The sequence below is a fragment of the Dromiciops gliroides genome, chromosome 6, assembly GCF_019393635.1.
Source record: "Dromiciops gliroides isolate mDroGli1 chromosome 6, mDroGli1.pri, whole genome shotgun sequence".
NCBI classification, from domain to species: domain Eukaryota; kingdom Metazoa; phylum Chordata; class Mammalia; order Microbiotheria; family Microbiotheriidae; genus Dromiciops; species Dromiciops gliroides.
Window position 1 is genome coordinate 279,113,495 of NC_057866.1, and position 27,578 is coordinate 279,141,072.

Here is a 27,578-nt window from a genome sequence, read left to right on the forward strand (position 1 = left end):
GAATAACTCGTTGTTTAAAAACACATAGCTGTTTACATGTGAAGTACCCGATGTGCTTTCTGAACGGTGTGCATCAGGAAAAAGGGAACAAAAAAAACAGTCGACTGTAAATTACTCAGTATTTGCAGTAGAACCTCTTGTCTTGTATGAAGGACTCAGACTAGTAGCAATGTCCCAGTGGTTTATAAACCGAGTGGACATGGTTCCCTGAAGAACTCTATCCAACTGTGGTAATGCTCTCCTCTCCTTGCCACATAATTTCAGCTAATATTTCTTCTCTTTAATTAGGGGGTGAGCCTAATCACTTTTGGATCTGGAGTGGGAGGGATGATATATCTCAATGAGGCGGCTAGGAGGGGCAAATGAAAAGTATTGGATTTGGGGCTGAGGGGAATGAAATTGGAATCCTACTGCAGACAGTAATGAGTTCTTGGGTCAGTCTTTTTGCTTTTCTGCCTCAGTTTCCCTAATCTGTAAAATGTCGATACTAGCATCTCCTTTATGACCGTTCCAACAAGATCACACACTGGCAATCAGCTCGGGATTATTTTGCTTAGGGAAAGTAGGATGTGGGACCCACGTGGGGTGGTGGCAAGAATAAAGGGAAAGCTCACTACTTTTTCAGGCCCTGGTATACCCCTATTATGTAAGATGGGAGTGGATACAGACCACACACAAAGGCACACACTATCACACCAACCAGGCTGACCTCCAGAGATAGCAACAAGTATGGTTGTTGCAGCGTATCATACGTGGGTGTCAAGGGATGATTGAAGCCCCCATGACTGGGCTGGGAAGCCATAGACGGTGGTTGTGCTGGTGGGGGGAGCTTCAGTGGATTGATGACTCCTGCAAAGATGACCTGGCATGGGTTTGATGGGGGCTGAGCAATGAGAGTTCAGGTCAGGGAGGTGTCCAAACTGCATGCTGCAGAAGCCTCCTTCCTCAGGACCAGGAGTATGTGGGGATGTCCTTCCCTTCCCCACAGCTTCTATGGGGGTCCAAGACAAAATGAAATGGTGCCCATTCATGCACAGATGGGGCACGCAGGGGAGGAGTCTGTTGCTTGATCTCTTCCGATTCAGTTCTTACTGTGGATTTGTAGCTCCTGGTTGGTCTGATGGCCAAAATTCCCTGGTCCTCCACCCATGTGATCCCAGAGTAGATTGGAATATCCACCCAATCAGCTCATGAGAAGAGATGCAATGACTAGCCTGGAAGGGCTGGTAACCAATGGCCTGGCCTCCCTGACACTGTCCTTATGAGATGGACAAACATTTAAGGGGCTACTGAGTGAGAGGCAGAGGCCAGCAAGTCCACATAATTAGATGTGTGTCACGACAGCCCAAAACAACAAAGGGCCTTCTGGCAGCACAGACCAAGGCAGAGGCTGGTCCTGCTGCCCCCTCCCCTGCTTGGGCCACCTTGGAAGCAGCAGCTCACCTGGACAGAAGCATGAGCTGGGGTCCTGTCCCTGTGTGGGTAGCCATGAGAGTGGGGGTGGGGGGGCAACTGTTTCACAACATGGCCCCAGGCAGCCCTGGGAGAACGAGCTAGGCTTGGAAACCCGTGTGCACATATGCCCTGCGTTTGTTGGGATTACACTTGGACACACCCAGGGTCCTAATGACTAAGATGCTCCAAAAGGTGAAATGGGCTGTCTGACAAAGTGTTCAGGCGCCCATCAGTGCAGCAGGGGTTTGGACCCAGTGACCCTTGAGAGTCTATGAGCCTGAGACCCAGGGAAGTCACACACCGACAGGAATCTGCATCAAATAGCTCCTTCAAGCAAAATGAGTTCAGCAGGCAACCACCTGGGCCTTGCCCCGTCCTGGGCAACGTAGCAAATGGAAAGTGTTCAGAAGCCAATCAAAATCAGGCAATGGGCCCCAAAGCAGCTTATTAAAGGGGACTTGGGGGTGTTTCACCTAGTACTACCCCCAACCAAAGTTCACTCGAATTAAGAACCTGCTTTCATGAGCTTTTCCTTCTGCCTCCAGGAGCAGCAGTCAGTGTGCACAGCAAATCCCTCCACTGAGTCAAGTCACCCAGCTCCCCTTGGAGGGGGAGACCCCAGAGATCCCCTAGTGCAAGCCAGCTTCTGAACAAGAAGCCCCTGAATGAGCCATGACCTAACCTGTGCTTGAAGTCCTCGGGTAGGGGGAGCCCACTGCCTCCCAGGGCAGCCCCCCCCCCCCTCAAATGGCTCTAATGGTTAGGAGGCATCTCTTGGACAAGTCCACCCTGCTCCCATAGGAATTCTGCCCTCTAGGATCCAAAAGGACAAGGTTAATCCCGCTTCCAGAGCACAGCCCTTCAATTATTGGAAGGGCCACTCCAATCAACATCTCCCTTGATTGAGGTTCATCTTTCTCAGTTCCTTCCAATTATCTACTGGCCTCCTCAGGACACCAGTCATTTCCAAGAGGTGGAGCCCAGAGCTACGCAGGAGTGGCGCTGTCACCTTTCTAGGCCTGAACACTATGCCTCTCTCAGGGGAGCCCAAGATTCTGTGTGCTTTTCTGGACTACCAGAGTCCACCAAACCTTCCAGTTCCTTTCCTGCTGGCCTTCTCACTGACCTCACCTCTCTCAGGCTGTAGTCATGAAAAGGTTTTCTTCTGAAGCTTTGATCTCCAGAACTCTAACTCTCAGCTCTCCCTCCCAGTATGGGTCCCCTGCCACCTGCCAGGCTGCCGTCGATGCCTGGAGAGCTCTCTACAGAGCACAAGCATGGTGGCTGCCAGGGAGGCCTATGTTTTGGGCTTAGCCCAGATGCCTGCTATGTGCTGAGATCTCAGTCACAGTGGTGGCCCCCACAAGGTATCCATTTGGGAGCATCATCGACCACCCAGGCTCCTGCACCAAACCTTGTTCTTCCCCCCCAAAAAAAAACACTGCTTGAACACTACTTGTGAGAGCTCATTCACTTTATCACAGGCACAGGGCTAATTCATACACATAGACACAAATTTCATGCATATAGCTTGTGTCTGGGACATTGGCAAGAACATGTGGGTTTCTTTGACTAAGAATTTTACTTCAATCCTGCACCACATCCTGGAAATAAATAATACCCTCGAACAACTGTCTGATGTGTCCTTTGTAAAGGTGGTGTTTACCTCCGGCATGTCTTTCCACAAATTAAATGGTCTGTTATTTTCACTAGCAAAATGCACAATTCATTAGGAACAAGATGGGTCTAACTTATCACAGTTACTGTAGTAACCACCCAAATTCTAAAGAACATAATGTTGGTATCAGGATCAGGTACAGTTTATCTTCATGGTAAACATTCATCTTGGGCAAATCCTGAAGGATTTCATTTAATTAAAAAGCTGCAAAAGAGAGAAAAAATATTAAATGCTGCAAATAACAAGAGCCTTATCCCCAAGTCCCAGAATAAATAAAGCTTTTCAAACTTATTCCATATTAAACATTTTCCAAAACAATGTCCAAAGATATCGGACTATAAAAGTATTTAATAGGACAAAATGGAAGGCAATTGTATTGAAGTTAACGTCGGGCTGTTCAATGAAGTGGCCAAACCCTTTTACTGGGTCTGGAAGGGTAAACTTGGAGGGGAAGAGGACAGGATGTCAGGAGGAAGCGGGTCGGGGACCTGTGGCCATTGCCTAGAGGTCACACAAGGGAAGGGGGTGGGGAGGTGTGGCTGGCAGCGGGAGAGGGTCCAGGTAGGCCCTGCAATGGGAGAAGGACCCTTTGAATACTCTTTAGGAAGGCTCATGAATTTCAAGGGCCACCACATCTCTCTGTGGCCTGTAGCTATCTCCTCTGTGACATGTGCTATCCAAGGCTCAAGGACCACGGTGGCCAGCAGAACACTAGGGCTCAACATCCAGCTAGGCACCTTCTTCTGGTCTGGGGTCGCCCATGGGTCAGAGCCTCCCCACATGGATACAGACCCAGAACATCCCGAACCCAAGTGAATTCACCAAACACTGAGCGAGGGCTGCTAACTACAGCAAAGGCCAGAACAGTGCTAGGACGTTTATGAACGGTCAATTCCCTCACAAAGCATGGATACATTCATGAATCTTATTTTTATGAATTTAGGAACTACTCAAGTAAATTGGTGGGAAAGTTCCCTTGTTTTCCTGTTTGGAGTAGGTGGCTTTCGGTCACACTATAAAATCCAGATAAATCCAACAAAGGAAAACCACAACAAAGAAGCCACAACCTGTTACTGAATTTCCTACTGATGTTTCTGACTATTCCCTTTTCAAACAAAGATTCAAAAATTAAATTTACAGAAATGAATTCATTCAAAGTCAAAGACCAACACATCATTTTACATCCCTTACTCTCCATTTCCCCATCTGTGAAATGAATTTGGATTAGAGAAGGGGCTCTTAGCCAGGGGCCCAGTCCCTTGTTGAAAAAAGGTTTGCTTTGGCATTTCAATACATTTGGTTTCAAAACTTTTTAACTCTATTTTATTTTATGCCTTTAAAACTATGATTCTGAGAAAGGGTCCATTTGTTTCACCAGACTAATGGACACAAAAAATGGTGAAGGGCTCCTGGCTTATCTAAAGTTATTCCCACATAAAGAAATAGATTCTATGCATGCAAGACCTTCACTCGGGTGATGTATTAGGGTGTGGAGATGGCCCTGGAGCAAAGATCTCTGCCAGCTTGGAAAGGTTTGGGGCACAGGCCTCGTCGCTGACCACAGGTGAGCAGGCCCTGCCTCCCAAACTTTGCTCCTCAAGAGTTGGCTCACAAGTACACCAGCATCTCAGAGCAAGAGAAGCCATAGTACGGGGCCTGGTGGGTCACTGGACCCCTCGGGAAGAGAAGCAGCCGCTCAGCTCTGCCGTGGAGCCTAATGAGGACATCACACTTTAGCCAGCATCAGCCAGTACTTCCTCCGGCCCAGTTATCCCCCAACCCTTTCTCTTATCTGCACGATGAACCGTTCACATAAGCGCCCACCTCTGGTCACAGAGAGCCCCCACTCCTCTCATGCTGGCTCCTCCTTTGGCAGGCAGAATCTGGTCCAATGCAGCTGCTCACAAGGTCCGCCTCTTGTGGAGAAGGTCGCAGGCAAGCACTGGGCACTCACCACTCCCTCTGATTCTGCAGGGCCTACTGACTCTTCCCTTTAAAGGCCTTGTGCTCCTGCCATACCCTGCATCCCTCCAGCTGTGTGTTGCCCAAAGTTCTCCCCACAGGCATCCCCAAGGGCTGAGGCCCAGGGAAAGCCTTCGGATGATCTGCCTGGGGAATGGCCTTCAAGGCCCCGTCTGAGTTTTGTGCTTGTCCAGGAAGGGTGGCCAGAGGGCCCGGTGGGCTCCGTGTGGTGGGCAGTGAGGCTCTGAGGGTGGCCTGTTCTGGGGGGCTTTTTCTGTCAGTTTCCTTTTGTTTTCCCTGGGAAGTGTGCGCACGCAGGGCGAGTCTTCTGAATGAGGTTCTGCTGGGAGGTGCCCGAAGCCACCTGGGACCCCACTGCCTGTCCAGGCTGGGTGATAACTGAGACCTTTTCTGAGATCGCATACAGGGGAGGAGTGAAGGGGAGGACTGTCACCATCCCTTGACACCATGACGATGTCCCCACCATCCCTCATTCTCTGGGGACACCCTGTAGTCTCCTCTCCCTTCCTGGTTCTGTGTTTGCAGCAGGGGCAGGTGCAGGTGCAGGTGCAGGCAGGTGTATGCTCTTCTGGGGTCCTCCTGTGCATGACGTCTGACTGATATCAGCTGCCTAAACCTAGGGTGCCAAGGATGCCACTGTGGCTCGCACTTCCCAACCTAGCTCATCTTCCGGCCACCAATCACTTGTTTAAAATGATCAGACTGAAGATGCTCCAACTCCTCCCCCCACTCTTTAGTCTCTTTCCAACTGACTCTAAGTTATGGTGTCGCCTTTGTCAAGCAAGATCGACAGGGGCCCAAACCTCTGGGAGGCTGCAGCGGCGGGCTCTGCTGCCAGGCCAAAGATGACAAAATCCTTGTCGATGCTTCCTGCGGTCCTGGGGTGTCATGGGAACTCAGAATGAGGCACGCCAGGGATTCTGGGACCAGGGAGGAGGCAGCAGATTTCCACAGAAAGGGGGCTGCAGGTAGAGGTGGGGGGCCGGAGCCCTCCAGAGGTGAGAGGGAGCTATGGAGCGCCATGGCAGCCTGGGATGATCGGGCATCTACATTCACGCTGGATGGGAGAGGGGGCCCAGTCCCCAGGAGGCAGGGGTGGCCCTTGAGGCTTGTCATCTCACACCCAGTCCCTGCTTCCCTCCCCCTTCCTCCCACAGCTCCCCATGGCCAAGGGCACACCCTCCTATCTCTGCCACCATCCCTGGGCAGGTGGCCCCCCTTCAGAGCATCAAACTCTTGATATCTATCCCCCTTTCAAGGTCTTGGGGCCAGGCATATCTACTGGGCCTCAGGTCACTTTTGCTGCCCTTGCAAGGAATCCCCCCTCAGTGCACCCCAAGAGCTGTTCTTATCCTAGGGAGGAAACTTCAACAATCGTGCTGACGTTTGCTCACATGCCCTCCTCTAGATGCCCTATGGCCGATTCCTTCCCTCAGTCCTAAGCACACCCTGGAGGTCATTTCCTCTCAGTCTCCAGCGCTGTCCCCAGCAGGCAGTGCTCGATGGCACCCCTTTCCTTTCTTCCATCTGTGACCCCCCCCTTCCCCAGCCAAACTCCAACCATGGGTTCCACCGGAGTCACAAGGGAAACACTGACACACCAGTGCACCTCCCTTCCCCTCTTGTGGACGGGGCTAGTATTAAGAGAAAGAAGCGAGTGACATGGCTGATGCCCAAACGTTGCCTGGCATGGCCCAGCCTGACAGAGACCTGCCCCCACAGGCCTCTCTGGCTGCCATGCCTGCCCTTTAGGAGTCTCACAAGGAGCTGGGCACCTGCCCCCGCCTGGGCTGAGGCGCGCTCTCAGCAGATCTCATTTCTCGGTTCTGACCTCAAGCCCAGGCCACATCCTCCACACAGCCAGAGCACTCACATGGACCGAAGCATTTCTGCCGCTTCTCAGTTTCCTCCTTCTTACGTTCCTCCCCTGTGTTCTCTGCTCTACTGTCATCCGTGTCCAGCAGTGGGGGCCGGACCACCAAGTGCCCCCACCCTGAGACATGTTTCAAACATCACCAGAATGGGGGAAGAGGGACCTGAACCCAGGCCGGGCCGTTGGGAACAGAGAGAGTCGCGTTATTCTGCTTTGTCTGCAGTGCCTGATGCAGAGAGACAGGAGGCCTGGTGTGGAATGAGGGAGGAAGGTCCCCTATCTGGATGGGGCTGTAACAGGGCCTGGGCGGGCCACCCCAGTCCTGACGCTCCCAGCCTCCTCAGCTGGGCAGTCCCACCGATCCTGTGTCAGTCCTCATTGCCCCATGGGATAATCAGAGGCAGCTGGAGTCCTCCTTGCTGTGTCTGGGCATTCCCAGAGGACAGAGGCCTCTCTGGGCAGCCCTGCCCAGCACTGAGCCCTCGGGCCAGACTCCTTGCTGTCATGATGTCAGGGTCTCTGGGAGGGGCAGGGCGTTTTAGAGCCTCCCCAAGGGCCATCCTGGGAAGGGTCTCTGAGGGATAGGGGAAGGCGCCCGGGAAGTAACTGGCAAAACCCATCCCAGGCCTCCAGCATCCTACTGATGGATTCCTGAGCCAATGAGGCCACAGAAGCTTACAAGGCTGCAGGGGGACCCCAGACGTAAGGCTTTCAGCAGCCTGAATTCAGTTAAGTAAACGTGAGAAGCCACTACTCACCGAGGGGCCAGGCACTGGGCTAGGCACTGGGGAAACAAAAGACAAAAATGAAAGGTGCCGCCCTCACAGGGCACTGCAGGGAGACGGGGCCGCGGGGCAGGGAGTGGGCACACAGCGGTGAGGACATGCTCTGGAGCCAAAGCCCCAAGGCAGGAGATGCCATCCGGTGAGCCAAGGGCCAACCCGATGAGCATGAAAAGCGCGTCCCAGAGCAGGGCAATGGTCGGGGAGAGCCGTGTGTCCCAGGCACCTCCCCGCAGTGGAAGCACACTCAGACTAGGAGCGTGTTGGCAGCTGTGAGGAGGGGATGGCAGCAGGGAGGCCCACAGGCGGGGCCTGCAAGTCTTGGCCAGAGGCGGGAAGGGCTTGGACCGGGCGTGGTTGCCAAGGGTGGGGAGTGCTGGAGTGGCCACCTGGGAAGGAGGACACAGTCAAGGACTCCAGAGGGATGAGGACAGGCTCCAGCCTGGATAGAGCCATGAAGAGTACACAGGACACGTTTCAGGGACATCCAGGGGAGCTAGCTGTCCAGCAGGCCCCTGGGAGAACCAGGAGGACCAGCGATGAGTGAGCAGCTAGCCCAGGACACACCTGAAGGAAATTATGGCGTGGAATTTGAACCCATGTCATCTGCTACCCTCCCAGAGATAAAGAGGAAGGGAAGACCTTTCTGGACAGATTCAAAGCCCTAGAAAAGTCAAGCTACAGGGAAAGGGTGGAAGCCCGGCACAATCTCTCACATCCCAAGCTGGTATTTGTGAGAGAGAAACTCCCCTGTAACACGTGTGCACTGGGGTCAGGACAGAAATAGATGGGCTCATTCTGGGAGGGTTTGGCTCAAGCTTACGCATACAGAAAGCTCTCCTCCCCTGACACCCAGACTGCATCTGCTAAAGCCAGAACAACTGACCCCCCGGGATATGTTTTCATCTGGGTAGGGAGAGCAACAATCCAAAAGTCCGGTCACCTCTGCCTGGGAAGCCCTGTGGTCCAACTCAGGCCCCGGGCTTTTTTCTGGCCTGCTCTCTGCTCTCAGCACCAATGCACCACGAGAGCACTTGTGCCCTCGGGAGGGACTGTAAGCTCCAACCCTAACCCTTTCAATCCTTCTCTTAGTGCATTTCTTTTAAGGGTGCATGGGGGCAAAGGCCTTGGAAGTGTGCCTGGGCCAGCACAGGGAGGTGGCTCCGGGAATCCCACCAAAGCCGGACTCTCGGCCCTCACTGGCTCTTTGTGGGAAATCGCTCACTTGTCCAGGCTGGCTCCCACCCGGAGCCTGCCCTAGTCCAGGCCATCCCTTCTCCTCACAGGCCTCCCTTGTCCCTAGTCTGCTCTCTGCACGGTCACCACCTCACCTTCTTACAGCACCAGCCTGACCACGTCACTCCCCGGGGCTCAAGAGGTCAGGGTGGCTTCCAACAAAGACTTGACAGGGTATGATGCAGACTTGGCTTAGCGCTTAACGTCCACTTCCCAGGCTTCCTTCATGCAACTCCACTAAAACGCTCTCCAGGCCACCCAGACCGGCTGCTCCCTGTGGGAGGCGCTTTGCTCTCCCGCCCCCCCCCCCCCCCCCGCAGGCCTGATCCAGTCTTGCTGTTGCACCCCCAAGCAGAACACCCCATCTTATACGACTGTTCCAGTGAACATCAGGAGCGATGTTCAGAAATTCACTAGAGAGCAAATCCACTTAAAGAGATGGGAATTGTTTGAGCGAGAAGCCCAGGAAGGTGGAGATTCAAGCAGAGGAGGATGGGAACACAACTGTTAGAGAGGTGATGGTGGGTGGGAACTATGGAGGAGGGACCCGGCCATCTGAGGCAGACCGGACCAACCATGGTCAAGGGGGCCTTGCTGTGGGGAGGAAATCCCTGATGCACAGCACGTGGGGAAAGGCCCAAGGAGGTGCAGAGAGGAGGGAAACTGCTGTCGGGTGGACAGGGTGGAAACAGGCCAGAAGGGCCCCCAAGTGAGAGGGGCTCCCCTTTGGCTCTCTGCCTCCTCTGACCTCCACCTGCACCTCTCACAGTATGCACCTCTCTCCTCCCCACTGAGGTCTGTCTCTCTCCTCTCTTCCTCTGCCTCTCTCTCTCACTCTGGGTACACATGGCTCTGTCTCCCTCCTCTTCTCCTCCCTGTCTCTGTCTCCCCATATGTCTTTCTCTCTCCCCACTCCTGTTCCCTTCCCTCCCTCTGTCCTCTATCTCTCTCTCTCTCTTTCTGTATGTATCTCTGTCTCCTCCCCTTCTCTTTGTCTTCCTCCCCTGGCCTCGCATCACCACCTCTCTCCTCCCAAAGCAGAGCAGTTAATAACTTCCTGACTTTCTTTAATGATCATTTCATGCTCTCATAAATGGAGGAAGGAATGGGGGTGGGGTGGGCCCTATTCTGGATCAGAGCCTTGTAGGCAGGGCCTACAAGGGCTTCCAGAGGGTCAGGACTGCAAACACGCCGAGTTGTGCCCCCTGCCCCTATCCCCCACATACACCGTCTCTCTCCAAACGACTGTATGATTCAGCATCTGCTTGCCTGGGTGGGCACACACTCTGTGCCCTTTAAGAGAACGTAAGCGTCTGAGGACAGCACGGGCATCTTCACGGTCTCATCGACTCTAGTGCCTGGGAGAAAGCCCAGCATGTATTGCGGCGGACCAGCCTTTTGGGGAGACCCCCAGACACAGAGATCTTTGTATGTGCATGTACATACACGGACATGGATGGCTAAGTAGAGACACACAGACAGACGGATGGACGGATGCTGATACGTGTTTTAAATGGGTTTTTCTACTGCTCTTAGTTCTGAATGCATTCTTTCCTTTGATACTTTTCTCTGAGCCTACACCAGGTCCAGAAACTAGACCAAAGCCCCTGGGGTGACATCAGCAGGGCTCGGATTTCCCAGGGCTTCCTGTGCCAGGCTGTGAACTCCCTCATTTCTGTAACAACATTTCGGAGATTAGAAGTCACTGAGTCCCTTCAGATGCCACCTTTTAGTACCTTTTTTTTTTTTTTTGGTGGGGCAATGAGGGTTAAGTGACTTGCCCAGGGCCACACAGCTAGAAAGTGTCAAGTGTCTGAGGCTGGATTTGAACTCAGGTTCTCCTGAATCCAGAGCCAGTGCTTTATCCACTGTGCCACCTAGCTGCCCCCTAGTACCTTTTCCAGATAGACCTTTGCACCCCATCCTATCCTTGTCCCCATCAAAGCACCTAGGGAAGGCCAACAGTGTTTTGCACCCGGAGGCCTCTACCTCAAACACATAGCTGGGGGCATTTCTTCTGCCCTTCCTGGGATGGGGGGTGGCAGGGGTAAGACATCCTGGATCAGCCTAGACTCCCCAGAATGCTCAGGACCTGTGTCCGGCAGCCTTCTGATGCTGACCCTCCACTGAAGAAGTGTCCACACCCTCCGGGCTCCCTCCACACTCTCCAGGCCTCTCTGAACTGCTCATTTCACCTCCTCCCCAGCGCACAATTCCCTCACTCCCTGGAGCTTGCTGACCCTCAACGAACACACTCACACAACTCATCTGTTTTCCCCTAGGCCCTCCCCGACCCTCCCAGTGCCCGGGTTCCCAACCCAGGAGCCCTCTTGGGCCCCTCCCTCTTCCTCATCTCTATATCCAAGAGGGTAACAAGCAAGGCCTGGTGTTCAGCCCTGCTGCATCTCCTGTAGATTCACGTGCGACCCTCTCAGATACACCCCCTTCCTGTCTCTGATGCGGCCCCCAGCCTGGTGCAGGCCCACACTATTGCAATAGCTGCCTTAGGTCTCTCCCCACTCCAAACCATCCTCCATTCAGCCACCAAAGTGATTTTCCTAAAACACAGGTCAGACTCCATCACCTTCCCTGCTCAGTAATCTCCAATGGCTCCCTATGGCCTCCAGAACCAAACACAGAATGCTGTGTCTGGCCTTCGAAACCCTTCACCACCTGCCCCCTCCTCCCTCCCCAACATATCTCTTCGATCCAGAGTCACCAACTGGCCCCGTGTCCGCTGGGGTCTCTGTCTGTCTGTCTCTATTTCCACACCCTCCACCCCATCTCTGTCTCTATCACTTCCTCTGGAGAGGCTATTTATTACCAGGGTTCTGGGCACAACTCATGCCACCCATGTACAAGGAGCTGCAGTCCTCACACTGTCTACAGAATAAAAGTAGAACGTAGGCTGGGGATGCATGCTCCCGGAGAGCTGTGCTTGCTCATGCCCGCCTGACGTGTGCAACCGCATATGGATGCACGCCCTGCAGGCAGGGTTGCAGTGCCAGGGGGGTGCCAGGCTGGGGCGGGGGGTCTACGCTGCCCATCACGCCCGGCACATGCGCTTGCTGAGCGGGAGGCTGGCTGATGGGTCGGCTTTGGATGTCTTGTGGTAGGCGCCTCCGCGTCAAAGCAAAGTGGTGGCCCCGGTGGAGGGAGGGCACGAGGCTCACCTGTAGGGGTACCCGTGGTACTTGGAGCGGAAGATGGACAGCAGGAAGCTGAAGAAGAACACCACCAGGCCCAGGCCTACGAGGCAGATGACTGGAGGGAGAGAGAGAGAAGGCATTAAGTGCGGCAGTGGGAGCACACGGACCCATAGCTCCTCTTCTAAAGGGCAGGTGACTAAGGGCCTCCCGCCTCCTGGGTGAGGCGCCTGTGGCCAGAACACACCCCAGCTTCCCCTCCTCTACCCACGTGCCATCCCAAGGCTGCTGCTGAGCCTGGAAGGAGAGAGCCCCTACACGACGTTCAAAGGGACGCCCCATCTCTGGGCCAAAATGTGTTTCCTCAAAGCCAATCCATAGCAGAGGCAGCCCCTGAGCTTTCCGCACTTGGGATGGTGCGGGTGTGCCAGCACACCCCAGTGTGACTAGTGACGCAGACCTGAACATTCAGTGAACACCTACTGCGAGCCAGGCCCTGGAAATCTAAAGGTAACAAAGACCTGGCCTGTCCCCAGTGCGGTGGCTCTGTGGCCCCTGGATCTCTGCAGCCCTTCATCCCCATCACTGCCACTTGTCTTCTCCCGACTTGAGAGCCCAAGCTCTCACCACTCGCACCACAGGAACGACTTGGGAATGAATGGCCCCTTGCAGGGATTTCCCGGGTAAACGTCTATGAGGAACCTGCTCAGGCCCCCATTTCCTAAACCACATCCAGAAGGACCCCCCCTCATCCCCTCTGTGGCTAGGGGTGCTGCATGTGACCCGCTATCTCCCAACCTCAGGCCTGAGAGGAGCTTGCACTGCCACTGCCCACAGCTTGTGTGCACAAGGTCACTGGCACATGGTTCCCCCACAGACTAGGAGTAGCAGGAGGGAAGGGACCAGGCTGTCCTCTGTGCCCCCAGTGCCCAGCAGAGGTCCTGGCATACAGGAGGCACTAAATAAGTGCATTTGGACCCATTCTTATCTGCAGGCCTTATGACACTGTCCCAGAGAGCTGCCCACGGACATCTGTTGTTACGACCCATTAGGCTGCATATGAGCAGTGGACTTTCTGTTCCTATTCCCCCCTTATGCCCCCACTGCTTGGCACCCCACATGAGCAGGCAGGGTGGGATTCCATTTCCCAAGATGCAATCCTGCAGGAAGCAGGCCCTCCCCCGGGGTAGCTCAGGCACCTGTCTCTGGCCATGCTTACAGTCTGCAGGGGAGAAAACAGAGGCCAGGAGAGGGTCACTCCCAGGCTCTGACAGCTCTGCTGGCCCCTGCCCGGGCCTCTAAGCACCAGCCAATCCTGCAGGGCATCACTTACTTCTTCTCTTGCCCACGTCCCCTTTGGAGGTGGCAGCTTCATTGAGGAGGACCATCCCCATGGTGATGGCAGCATCTGAGGCCATTGTCAAGGAAACAGCAGAAGAGCAGAGACCAGGAAGAGCCACGAGACAGACACATGTGTCCCCGACTCTCCCTGCCAGCCACAGACCCAGAATATGAGAGGCTAGAATGTATGCACACGTGTGTGCATGCACACACACACACATGTAGACTTATATGCATGCATGTACGTGTGTACCCCCTAACCAATCCCCCTTAGATCCATCAGATCATCTGGATCTGGCTGGATGTCAGGGCTTCTTAAGCCCCTTAGTGTCATGGATCCTGGGGGCCTGTGATCTGGAGAAGCCCGTGGACCCTTCTCAGAATCATGTTTTGAGATATGCAGTCCAGAGGAGATCATGGAGGAGACCCACCATGCTGAAACCCAGGCATGCCAAACACATTTTGAAAAGGCAACCATGTCCTGGACTCTAGCAAAGCCCCCTGCCTGGCTCTCCTCCCCAATCCACAGCTTAAAGGATACTCAGCAGCAGAATGATGTGGGACTCGGCCACAAACTGAGCCTGGCTACTCCCGTGGATGTAGCTCTGCAAGAGGAGGAGAGAATGGGGTTAGAGCAGGGGGGAACCCAAGACATCTGTTCAGGGCAAAGCCACGGCCCCCACAGACCCCCCCCCCCAGGGACCCTCCTGCCAGCAGCCCCCAGAGCCTTCCATCCCCCTTGTGTGTGGGCTTACAGGTCATCCCACCACCCCAGCCTGGCAGACGCAGACATCCCAGGGAGAAGCAAGCCCATCCCCCTTTACCAACAGACAGGCAGGCAGGCGACCACTATGGGAGGGAGGGCTGTCCTCGCTCGCTAGTGCCAGTAACATCACTGGGACTCTGGGCCATGCCCTGGGTGAGCCCTGCCTCGCCCTAGGAGCCAGAGATGCTTCTGTTCCCCTCAGCTGACCAGGAGCACACCCCACCCCACCAATGCCTCCCAGGCTCTGGGTCTTTGGGCTGTCTGGGCCTGGTCAGAGGCCCTTACTGCTGTCTCTCTGGCTCTGTTGTGGGGCGCGTCTTCATTTCATCAGGCAATTCAAGGGCATCTAGCTTAATCCCATCCTTTTACAAAGGAGGAAACTGAGGCCTGAGGAGGTAAAGCAATGGCCAAATCACAAAGGTTACAGTAAGTGGGATCTGTCTCCTCCCTAGGCTCAGATGCCATGTCTCCAGGAATAGCTGGGTCCAGAGACACCTTTCCCACCTGGTCTGTGCCACTCCCTCTCCAGGCTTCAAATTACTTCAAGAATTTTATCCATTAGCACAAGATCTAGCAGCTTCTATATTAAAGAACCGGAGGGCATGAAATATGATATTCCAAAGGGCAAAGGAAATGGGATTACAACCAAGAATCACCTACCCAGCAAAACTCAGCATTATCTTTCAGAGGAAAAAATGGAACTTTAATGAAAAAGAAGACTTTCAGATATTTGTGATGAGAAGACCTGAACTAAATGGCAAATTTGACTTTCAAATACAAGACCCTAGAGAACCATAAGAAATTGGAGCTGTGGGACATGCCTGGGGTCATACAGTGAGCAACTGTCTTGTGTCTGAGGCCAGGTTTTGGCTGGGATCCCCCTGGGTCCAGGGGTGATGATTTGTCCACTGTGTCACTTAGCTAGATGATAACATCTTTAGGGTTAAATTGAGGGGTGAAGGGAATTCACTGGGGGAGGGGGAAGGGCAGAAGTGACCCTACTGGGTGGAGTAATCTGGGCAGTAAATGAGCCTAACACTCATCAAAATTGGTTCAAAGACCTCAATCTCATTAGAATTGGCTCAAGGAGGGAATAATGTACACACTCAATTGGGTGGAGTAATCTCTCTAACCCTGTAGGAAAATAGGAGGGGAAAGAGATAAAGAGAGAGGGTCAAAAGAAGGAAGGGCAGAGTGGGGGAGGGGACAGACAGAAGCAAATCCCTTTTGAAGAGTGAGAGGATGAAAGAAGATGGATAATAGAATAAATATCATGGGGAAGGGACTAGGATGGAAGGGAAACAGTTAACAATAGTAATCATGAAAAAGAGAAAAGGGGGAAAATTGTACAAAAAAATATTTATAGCAACTCTTGGTGGAGGCTAAGAATTGAGAATCAATGGAGTGTCCATCAATTGAGGAATGATGGAAAAAGCTGTGTTATATGATTGTAGTGGAATGGTCTTGTGCTACAGGAAATGACAAACAGGATGATCCCTGAAAAACCTGGAAAGACTAATGAACATCGATGTATGGTGAAGTGAGCAGAGCTGAGAGGACATTGTGCATAGTGACAGCAGTATTGTTCAATGAGTAATTGTGAATGACTTAGCTACTCTCAGCAGTGCAATGATCCAAGACAATCCCAAGGAACTAATGAGGAAGCTTACTATGCACCCCCATAGAAAGAACTGATAAAAAGAACACTTGTGGATTGTAAAAAATTTTTTAAAAAGAATAAAAAAAAGAATTTTATCCATAACGAGGACACAAAGACAAGCTCTGCTGGGGACAAGAAACGCCCCCCAACTCAATCCCCCGGGACAGATAAACCAGCCCCCCCAACCCACCCCCATTCTGAAGGGTGGCAGAGAGGGCACACAGGGGCCTGGGAAGAAAAGGGGAACCCCCCCCCCAGAACCAGAGAGACGAAAGCTTAGATAGGGGCTGGGACCTATGGCAGCCACCCACATGTGCTGCTGAGAAGAGAGCTGGTGCCTCTGGTGGAGGAGGTAAAGAAAGGGTTAACAGACAAACCTAGGACCCAAGCTCTGATTCTGATCTGAGCTCTAGGAGGAATTCAGACCCCAGTTCTGAAAGGGACTAATGGATAACATGAGACTTGGGCCTCATCAAAGTCAGGGCTTCGGTTCTTGTTAACTGGTACCTGGAGGTCTGGCTCCTATTAATTAACCCCATTAATCACCACTCATAACTAAAACATAAAGAGGCAGATCATCGAGACCTTAACTACAACAAAAACTTAAAGAGACAGGTTATAGAAATCCTAACTGATAAATGTTAATACTCAGAAACTTGGCCTGAGAATGAAAACCACAGGGACACTCTGACCTTGGCAAGTTGAGGTAATGTGGGTGGAAAAGGCCAAATTTGCCCCCAGTTCACCTTACGACATTTAAACCCCCAAAACACACCTTTAGGGAAAAAGGTCCCCGCCTCGGGGGCTGCCTTAGGACCCCAAGAAGTCCAAATTAGGATATGAACCGCCACGTACCTCCCTAAGGTGGAGATTATTATAATAATGCTGATAATCAATTTATGTACAACATAAATAGAACTGTCTTCTCTTCCCCTATTTGAGAGACATCTCCACGGGGCCCTCCCTGTGGTCATTCACAGAACTGCAATAAAACTTGGGAAATTGGGTCACTGAGTCTTGTCATTCTTTGGGATGCCTCATGATCAATCTGATTAATCCTTCCTCTGCTTCCCTCACTTGCTTTCTCCTCCCCAGTGTGTCAGAAGAGCCCGGATTCTGGGGGATGAAGCAGTGTCCCTGCACAAATGGGGGCTAAGGGCAGAGCCAAAGACAGACTCCCACTGGTCCACACTCATTCCTGGGCAGATGAGAATAGAGAGCCGAGGTTACTGAGGAGTCTCCTGGGGTATCTCTTCTTCCCAATGTCTTCCCATTCTCTATCAAGGGCAGAGCTGAGAAGTGGCTTGGGAGAGGGGAGGTGCTGGGATCAAGCACACGACCTGTCTGAGGGCCTGGGCCAGCCAGGGACAGGAAGTGACCCAACAGTAGCCCGCTCAAACCCAGCCTGGCCAAAATCTGTCTGCTCCTCCCTCCTTAGCGCCGTCTTTGCGAGGCCCTGCCTCCCTCTAAGACAGCTCCGGAGACAACTCCCAAGGAAATCCTCCCTGTTCGCCCTCCTCTTCAGTTCTCCCTTCTTCCTCAAGGTGTCTCAGGGTGGGCTATTCATTCACATGTATGCTATAATTCTCACAGGAATGTAAGCTCCCTGAGGGGGAGAACTGGTTTCCATGGCTCTTTTAACATATTTAGCAGGTGGGATGGGGCCTTGCACACAGCAGGCCCACGGGAGTGAATGCCTACTTCCTGCTCCTAACTCCAGACCTTCAGAATGCGTGATGATTTTAAAAGGAAGAAAAAAGAGGAAATAATGGGACTTTAGAAACAGGGAACAGTTTATAACATTTCCCTCTAAATTATATAATACAGATGTGTCATAGTCATTGTTCCTCGGCTTCTAAACTAACTTCTGTTGGAAACACACCCATGCCCTTCCCCACCCCCACCCCCAGAAAGTCCATGATGGATTCCTTCTTATTCCATATATGATGATATTTTTAGATACAAAGTATTAACTTTACAGGGTGCTAGGCAGGTGGTGACACCCACATAGAGAAGGTGCGGGAACAGGATCACAGAGAGTCAAGAGATGCTGGCCCATCCACAGACTGCTAAACAGCCATGATATTTTCTTTTTGTTGTACTTGGAAAAAACTCCAGATTCAGAAATTAGAAAACTGAATTCGAGGTGACACACTGTTCCAAACATCCTCAAGGTCTCTCTTACCCCAAGTCCCAATAATCTACAAAAATAAAAACGGAAAAAAAAAAATGCCCCTGGAGGCTGGTGCCAACATAAAATCCATCTAATTTCAAACTCATAAAGAGCACTTGCCTAGATTTCAAAAATATGAGGTTCTAAATGTTGTCTGTCAGATACCCTGCAAAGTTGAAAGCCTGATCATCATTGCCTTTATTATCATTGTCATCAGTATGAAAACCACAAACTCAATATCAAATCTACAAGTTTAATAGGTCAGAAATGGTCACCGAAACAATCTGGAGGAGCAGGCCCATGGCAGTCACTTAATCTGCCAGTGCCCATACAAAAGTGTATAGTAAGCGACTGATCTTTGTGGGTGCAGGGGGCTATCAGGAGCCTTTGACCCCCCCCCCACTACTGGCTGAGTATCTCTAGTAGCAGCAGTGTGCCCATGGCTTAAACTCCCCCCCCACCCCAATCTGAGAAGCAATGGCCCAAGAGACCCAGAGGTGGAGCAAGGGAAGAAAACAAGGGCCCCGGTCATCAACAACTATCTGGCCATGATGGAGTACTTGGAACGGCATCTTTGGTGAGTTTGGTAAGAGGAGGTCATCAGAACACCCAGAGAATCAGTCGATGGTTTTGTTCTTTTTCTAACTTTCTCCCTGCCGCCAGGATCTATGGATCACTCCCCATACCTATGTGGACATGTATGCACACAGCAATGAATGAATGAAGCTAGCCAGGTTTCCCCGGGGGGCATTAACACCAAGACAGCTGCCACCCAGGCTTTTCATGAATTATTTTAGCAGCACAACTTTTGGTCAGAATGTTTCATCTTAAACAAAAATATGATGTTAAAGAAAACTAACTTAAAAGGATGCTGAACACCAAGGAGCACCGAGAGCCGGCTCACTAAGGACACTTGCTCCTTCCTGGCCCGAGCCAAGGTCACAGAGGCTCAGCCTGCTTGGTTAGTTCAGAGCCAGACCCTTCCTGGCAGACAGTGGTCCTTATCCCCTCCTGCCAAGGCAGTCTAAAGACCAGACCAGTGCAGACTCACTTGATGATGCACACAGACAGTCATAGAAGACAGTCATGTACTAAATTCACCAAAAACCTCTGTTAGAATGGGTGGATAGGACAGAAAATGAGGACTTCGTAAGGCCACTTAATAGTGTACTTCTGTGGACATTGCCATAGTTGTCCTTTTCAAAAATGACAGCCTAGAAAAAAGTGTTAAAGCCTAGTGCCACAGTGCTCTCAATAAAAAAATATTTTAGTGGGACCAAAAAGCGTAATGTCAATAACATTCTAAACTGTAAAGTAATTCTTATTTTATCTTCTTCATTCTTTCTTCTTCTGTTTTTGCAGGCAGCTTATAATGTACTATAATATTATATTGATATCATAGTACATTGTATCTAAATTAAAAATAAACTACATGGGGGCAGCTAGGTAGCGCAGTGAATAGAGCATCGGCCCTGGATTCAGGAGGACCTGAGTTCAAATCCAGCCTCAAACACTTAACACTTACTAGCTGTGTGACCCTGGGCAAGTCACTTTACCCCAATTGCCTCACCAAAAAAATTAAATAAATAAATAGATCTGCATGTACTGGGGAGAGCTGAGGCTCAGTCCCCCACCCCTTTTCTTTTCTTTTTTTTTAAACGGATAGGGCTGCAGGATCAAAAAATTTTGAAGATCTCACTACACTAGATAGGGTAGAACTAGTAGCAAATGAAGATAGCAGCTCAATGTTTGGTAAAACAAGAACAAAACTCAGAGAAGAACTCTCCTCCATTAGACAGTAAGTGTTGGTCAGTTCCAGAGGTTGGGTGGAGTCTTAAGAGACATTTCAGAAGACCTGGGTTCAAATCTCACCTAAAGACATTTACTGCTTTACCTGAGCCTGGGCAAGTCTGCACTTGGTCTCTTTGGGGCTGTTTCCTCACCTATAAAATGGGCCTCTAAAGTGCCTCTCAACCCTAAATCAGCGACCCTGTGATCCCACCATGGAATCGTTTCTCTCATCTACAACCTGAGTGGGCTAAATCAGAAGTGTCAAGCTCAGTGTGGCAGCAGAGCTCCTGAGAGGAGCCCAAACTGAATGGAAATGCAACTGGGAGATGTTTAACAAAGTAAGCAAAGACACAACAAAGATAATGCGGATCTGTGGTTTTCTAGGCCAAAGTGTGCTGGCAGAGACCTGGTTTGTATTTAAGCCAGTCACCCTCAGCTCATTTCGGCTAATACTTACTGAGCACCCACCGACTGTGTGTCCCTACCAGGCTGGCCCTCGCCTGGAGTCAGATACAAAGTCTGGGAATTAGGCTCTGCTCCTCAAAGTGCCTGAGGCCAAGCAGGGTGACCAACCCCCCAGATACCCAATGCTACAAAGCACCCAGATGCCCAGGAGGGCCCACCTGGCACCGTGCCTTACTGCGTGTCTGGATGGTCTCATCATCCTACGCAACAGTCTACTGCTCTTCTCTAAGCATGTGTCAGCCTGACTCCTTCCCGTACCCCAGGGTCTCTGAGGGTGCCTTGGAGGCATTTACCACACACTTGCTTAAGGGCTCAACCCCTAACAGGAGAATAGAACTGGAAGGGACCTCGAGATCAGATAACCTCAATTCCCTCCACCCCCTTTACAGACACAGGAACAGTCTGTGTCTTAGGTTCTGTCTCTGGCCTCCATGAGGACATTTCTCCCTTCATTCGTTCATTAAACAAACCCCTGTGGGCCAGGCATCTCCTAGAGCCAAGCTTTGTTGAATGGGGGGGGAAGGTGGAGGAGCCGCCTGGCAGCTGTGGGCTGAGGGAAGGGCAGGGGGAAGCACGAAGCCCAAGATCTACAAAGGAACACAGCAGCTCAAGAGGTGCCGCCCAGCTCTCTCTTCATGACCACAGCAGTGGGTGTGGTCTTGTGGAAAGCTACAAGCCTTGGTCTATATTCATAAAACATCCGTCGCTGTGTCCAGCACATCAGGACAGGCTAAATGTCCTTATTACTGTCACTATCTAGAATCAAATTCTGTGGTGATTCTGCTTTAAAAGGCGGTTACTAAAGGACAAGGGGGGAGCCTCTTTTCCAAGCTATACTGCTAAATGTCCAACACTGATTTGATGAAGAAAACCACTTCCAAAGATAAGTGCTATTTTGGAGCATTAAAGGGAACAGACATTCTGTAAGGGTAGTCACATTTATAAAAAGTAAATAAAAAGCAATCTCATACTCTACTGCTTAAATATTTTGGGGAAAAAAAAGACTATTTGTTATTCAAATTAGGTCAATGAGGGGAAATTCTGATCTGACCAGCCTGTGCTTTTTGGCCTTCAAGGAATCAGAATGTATAAGAAGGGCCAATGGGCAAAGAAAGCTCTGAGGACCCTTCTACCCCCTGCTAGAGACCCCAGAGAATGGGCGGGGGCCGCAGCATCTTACACCTGTTGGGGACAAATCCTGCCGCTCAAGCTCAGGGGTAGGCAGACCCTTTTCAGTCCACCAGTCCTCGAGTGCACCTCTGCCACACTACCCTCACCCCCCCCCCCACACACACTTCAGCCACATGGACGTGGTGAAAACAAACAGTAGAGACATCACATCCTTGGTCTCCACTGAAATATTCAGGTGGTCCTCACTGCCTCCTATGCAGTCCTAGTTTCCTCCCAGACTAATATAAAAGGAAAATGATCAAAAAGCTCTCATTGATGTAATCAGGACAGATTTCTGATCTCTTCCACTCCATCCAACAGCCCGAAGGACCCGGTCAGCTTTGGAGGCCCACTGTGATTGTCCCATGTGCACATCACTGCGGTCACTCACAAAGGGGCCTTTCAAAGGCCTGTGGGTATTCCTGAACAGAAGCCCCCTCCTTTTCAGACACCCAGAGCCAGCTGGGTCCCTCCCCCGTTCCAGCTCCACCCACACCCAGCAGCCCTACCATTCTTAGCACAAGGAGAGGGAGAAGTCTCCCCTCCCCCTGAGCCTACGCCACAGGAATACGATACATGTGAACACAGCGGCCGCAGGGGCCAAGGCTGTGTGGCAAACAGCCCCCTCTCAGGTGCACCCCCTCCCAACGTCCCCATTGTACTCTGCGGGGAACAGAGTTCAAAAATGATCTCAGCTGCAGCAAAGCCAGGGCACAGAACATTTCAGGAAGCGAGTGTTGGAGAGAGGTCACAGCTTGGTTTTAAAATAAGGCTTGGGTCTGGGCAGGCGCAGGTTCCCACCAAGTCCCTATTCCCTGACAAGTAGGAAAAAGACATACCCAAAGGGATAGAAGCAGAGGCCAATCAGGACTGAATCGCGTACTTGTTCAAGCCCTGAGCACAGCTACCATAAGATAACATTACTTAGGAATGAAGGGAGACTGGCTTTTCCCAGATCAAAACAGCAAGATGTGGCTGGTGGGCAGCAAACATCCAAGACAGTGGGGAGGACAAGGACCTTTCCTTCTCAGGCTACCTGTTGTCTGGACAACAAAATCATTTATATAGCGGGGGTGGGAAAGCGAGGTTGACTTTAGGTAAGGACTGCTCTTGGGCCACAGAACAGCCTGAAGGGTCTAGGACAAGAGAAGTAATCTGGAGCCACTCTGCCTGGCTTCAAATTGCTCCAAAGGAGCACTCCATATCCTATCCAGGCCAGTGCTAGTCTCTACTTTGTTTTGTTTTGGTCTTTTTGCAGAGCAATGAGGGTTAAGTGACTTGCCCAGGGTCACACAGCTAGTAAGTGTCAGATGTCTGAGGCTGGATTTGAACTCAGGTCCTCCTGAATCCAGGGCCAGTGCTTTATCTATTGTGCCACCTAACTGCCCTGCTAGTCTCTACTTTGGCTGATTGGAAGCCCAGAAAGGTAGGAACCCCACCATGGGCCAGGAGTAGAACCAATGGAAAAATGAACCAGCAGAAATGACACAGCCTCTCCAGGAGGTGCAAGCAGGCATTCACTCAGATCCCCACAGGCAGGAGTGATTCTTCCACAAGGGACCTCAAAGGTATCAGCAACAGTGATGAAGCCTTGGGCTAGAAACCCTAAGAGAAAAAGCCAGTCCAGTTTAAAGGGCAACATGCTTGAATATTTTGCTTTCCCTTTGATTTTTCTCATTGGAATGTATTGGGGTAGCATAATGTCCCAACTTAAACATCTAACTTACTTAATATTCCTTCATTGTGTTATCTGTTTCCTCCTCATTCACAGAGCAAAAATTTTTTGGTATAATGGCACAGGCTGAGAATGTGTTTAATATTAGTAGAAATATTATGTATGCCTGCAGTTGAAATAAATTCTAATACTATACTCATGAAAGTTCAAATAACTACAAATCTCATTCTCGCTATTATCATTGTTGTAATATGGAAAGAGATTAAAGGGATGCCACATGGTGAGAGAGACGCTAGGATAGCTCCCTCTGCTGGAGATAACCCAGCTTCAGAAACAGATATTGACCAGTGTTTAGAATCAGAGCAGCAGAAACTGCTCCCCCTGCAGGAAGCTATAGAACATACTAAAAAAGGAACGCCAATTCAAGTTAGAAAATATAGCCCCTTTAAACCAAGTGACTTGAGTGCATGGAAAACAATCTTCCCTAGTTTTGAGAAAAATCCAAACACTGTAATTTCACAGTTAAAGACTATATTTAATATATATCAACCCACTTGGGCTGATGTTACTTGCCTTATGGAAACTTTACTATCCAAGTGAAATTACAGATATCTCAGCAGGAAATACCCTTGTTTCCAAAGGCCAGGCAGTTGTTGCATGGCCTCTCAGGGACCCGAATTGGAATTATAACAATGACCAACAATTCCAAGAATTAAAAGATGCTAGGGAAACACTTCTGAAGGGAATGGAATCTTGCTCTAGAAAATCCGAAAACTGGCAGAAATTCTTAAGCCTACCTCAGGAGGCTAACGAAAGACCAAACAGATTTTATGATAGACTTTGTGAGGCCACTAGACAGTACGCCAGATTGGATCCATTAGATTTGAGAGATTCCTATATTGTACTTAACACATTCGTTTACAATTCATTGCCAGAAATTCACAAATATTTTCTGACACAATGTCCAGATTGGAAAAATATGACTATAGATAGGCTTAAGGAAGTTGCCACCTCTGTCTTTGAGTCAAATGAGGAGAATAAGCCTAAACAGAGCATTCCGGCACCAGCGCTTTCTGGTCAGGCATCTAAAGGTCAGCGCAAAACCTTTAAGTATGATGACTATAGAGCAGAGGCTCTCCTTCACCAGCAAAAGAGATTGGAATGCTATAGCAAGGCAAAAGCAGCTTATCACAGGGAGGAAAAAAATATTGCCACATATTATGCACAGCAGGGTAGTGTCCACAAGGAGAAGATGAGAGAAGCCAACCATCTTGCTGCTGTGGAGATATTTGAGAAAGTCAATGCTTCCCTACTACCAAAGAATGTTTTGGACCTCCATGGACTCCACATAGATGAAGCCATAAATCATTTAATAACTGTACTGCAACAAAAAACTGAAGAGCATAAGCAGAATGGTGGTAAACCATATCTCTCTGTGATTACGGGAAGAGGAAAGCATAGTCCGGGAGGAGTTGCTAGAATCAAACCAGAAGTCATTAAATATCTCACAAGCCACAACTTCAGGTTCTCTGAAATTAAACCAGGGTGCTTGAAAGTTATACTGAAAAAAAGCTAGTACTTTTGTTGAGCTATTGTAGCCTTTGCAAAATATAACCAGCTGAATGTAATCATTCATCAGCTGAATCAGCCCCTATTGAAAATCAGTGGCACAGACAAAGCTGATGCTAAAGAACTCCACATTTTCTACCATACAAAACATTATGACAGCATTAGAAAAATCAATGACAATTCAGAAACCCCTGCCACTTTAGCATGCAGAGAATTGGGGAACCAGTTAAAACAATGTGGCATACCCCAAATTCTAGCAGCTTAAATACCTTAAAATTTAATAAGCATTTCCTTCCACAGGCAAACCACTGAAGCACATGGCCTGGTTTTCTGGCCCACCTCAATCTCCCCCACCCTTTCCCCTTCCTGTACCTATCCTTTAATCCTTTTTTTGTGTTTTCTGTTTTGGCCTTTGAAAGGCACTGAAAAGGCTGGGAATTCACCACACCTTTAAGTTCTTTAGGAGCACACAAGAGTGCTAGCAAAGCTTTTGCTTTTTGGTTTTGGTTTTGCTTTGGTTTTTGACTTTTGTTTCTTTTGCTTTTTTGTTTTAAACTCAATTTTGTAAACTAAGTAACTTTTCAAAGTCATTTTAAGTATATGCTGTGGGTGGGGCCATTGGGCCTCAGAAGCTACCAGAATTCTTTTTTTTTTCTTTCTTTTTGAGAGAACCATGAGTTCAAATGAGTTTTTTTTCTCTTTTATGAGATTCTGTTTAAAAAAAAAAAAAAGGGGGGTTATTGAACCCTATTGCTTGATCTATCAATGAACATACTGAATATTGAATCTTGCTAATTGAAGCCTTATTCCTTTTTGATAAATTGATCACTTTAAGTATCTGCTACTGTTATACTAAAGAATTCATGTATAAGATGATGTGGTTTACTTGCTAAAAGAAGATTATGTAATAATGTCTAATATAATCAGCTATTTACATTCATTTATCATTTATATGTCATTATACTCTGGGTATGGTTTGGAATTATTGTATATATCACTAGTATATCCTCAGTTATGCAGCATAGCACGTATTTTTACCATCATACTGTCTTTGGTAAAATTAATATGAGATTTAGGAAGTATGGAAACTTATCGTTTCAGAGACTAACTTACTGTAAACTTTAATGCAGGCCCTGGAGAGAATATGTGTGCAACAAAAGGAGAGACAGGTATAGGTAAGTCCATGGTTTGCTTATGATGGCGACTATGTAGAGCATAATTTCTAGACACAGTCCAGTTTTGTCCTCTCTCCCTCCTAAAATAACCTAATTTAACAGAACTTGTTTTCTTTTTGTCTCACTCAGTCTAATCACCTGTGGCCTAGCACAATCACTGGCTGTCTCAAAACCATGAGATATGGTATGATAATCTTTCCATAACATTTTTCAGGTGTCATGAACACATACTAAATTTGGCTTTGATCCAGACACATGGTGGTAAAAAGTGTTATAGATTATATAATTACCTCAACCCTCTATTATATAAAGGAGGGAATGTAATGGAATTTATTAATTTGATCATTGACAACGCTATGCTAAGGTTTAGTAAAAAATCCAGCAATTCAAAGAAGAGAATCCAGCTTTTCAGACCAGAGTCCAGAATCCAGTTTTCCAGATCAGAGTCCAGAGCCCAGAGCCCAGTTTTCCAGAATAGAATCCAGTTTCCTCCTGATGACATCTTACCACTTCAAGAAGACAAGAGAACTCAAGAGACTTTATATGAACAGTTTTGTTTTGTTAGTTTTTGTTATCTCCTGTTATCATATACCATCTTTAACATGTACTCTCTGCAGAGGCCCTCTCTCTGCAAGACCAATGTCAAAACGTCACGTTCATGACGGACTGCCCCTCTGGATAAAACTTTTCTCTCTCCGTTTTTCTATATTGATATTAACATATTAGCTAGTACAGGATATTATTTTTGGCTGTTTTGTTGAGCAAACTTATTCATTTTTCAAATGAAACAAAGGGGGGAATGTGGTAAAAAACCCGAAAGTTTTAGCTGAATCATTTGAGAGTTGAGTGCATGCTACTGAAGCGGCTTTTGAAGGACCTCCCTTTTGGGGTGGAGACTGTGACGAATTTCCGGGACACCAGTTCAAAAGAGGGTGGTGGTTCAGGCTCTCTCTCTGACGTTTCAGCTTAGCTGTGGCAGCACATGCTTTTGGTGTTCCGTGCTGGTTCTCAGCCTGGCAGGCAGTTTGGGATTCGGTGAGTTTTATAAAGGAATATAGACTAAGCTTAGATCTAAGATTATTCATTTGTATTTCTACTTTCCTATTTCCCTAATTGGTATCACCTCTTGTTGTCTAATTCCCAAACAATAAAAACGAATCCCTCACTGATTAAAGCTCAGAGGCTTCTTCTTCTTGGTCTAGGAGATATATGAGGGAAAAGTTAAAAGGGGGAGTTTAATGCTCATATATCCAATTTTAAATCTCATACCCTGCTCAAGTATAGGACTGACAAATTTGAGAAGATGCCCACCCAACAATGGCTGGTAAGAAAGGATCTTGCAGATGTCTTGTAAAATGAATCAAGAATACTCTGCACTAAAAGGGGGGAAGGGGCAATGAACGAACAGAAACACATTGAGTCCTGACTTTGTGCCAGGACCTGCATTAAGCCCCAGGAATAAACACTCCAGAGTGTGACAGTTTCTGCTCCCAAAGAGCTAAGGAAGATAATACACACTCAGGACTCTCCCGCACAGTCAACTGTCCCTGGGCTCAGGCCATGCCAAGCCCTTCTCCTACATGATCACAGAAAGGTGATTCAATGATGGGTGCTGATGAGCCCACCACCAATCAAAATAG

At 49.5% G+C, this 27,578-nt stretch overlaps 1 protein-coding gene across 1 annotated transcript in view; it reads right to left on the reverse strand.

Moving 5' to 3' along the window:
• Positions 1-2,915: 2,915 nt before the first annotated feature.
• Positions 2,916-27,578, reverse strand: part of TUSC3 (tumor suppressor candidate 3) — a 55,917-nt gene continuing 31,254 nt past the window's right edge. The window contains exons 7-11 of the mRNA XM_043972389.1: positions 14,036-14,099; positions 13,487-13,561; positions 12,181-12,271; positions 7,748-7,773; positions 2,916-3,337 (exon numbers count right to left, since the gene is read on the reverse strand). Of these exons, the coding sequence (XP_043828324.1) occupies positions 7,767-7,773; positions 12,181-12,271; positions 13,487-13,561; positions 14,036-14,099 (237 nt within the window). The 3' untranslated portion in view covers positions 2,916-3,337; positions 7,748-7,766. The remainder of the gene's footprint in view (positions 3,338-7,747; positions 7,774-12,180; positions 12,272-13,486; positions 13,562-14,035; positions 14,100-27,578) is intronic.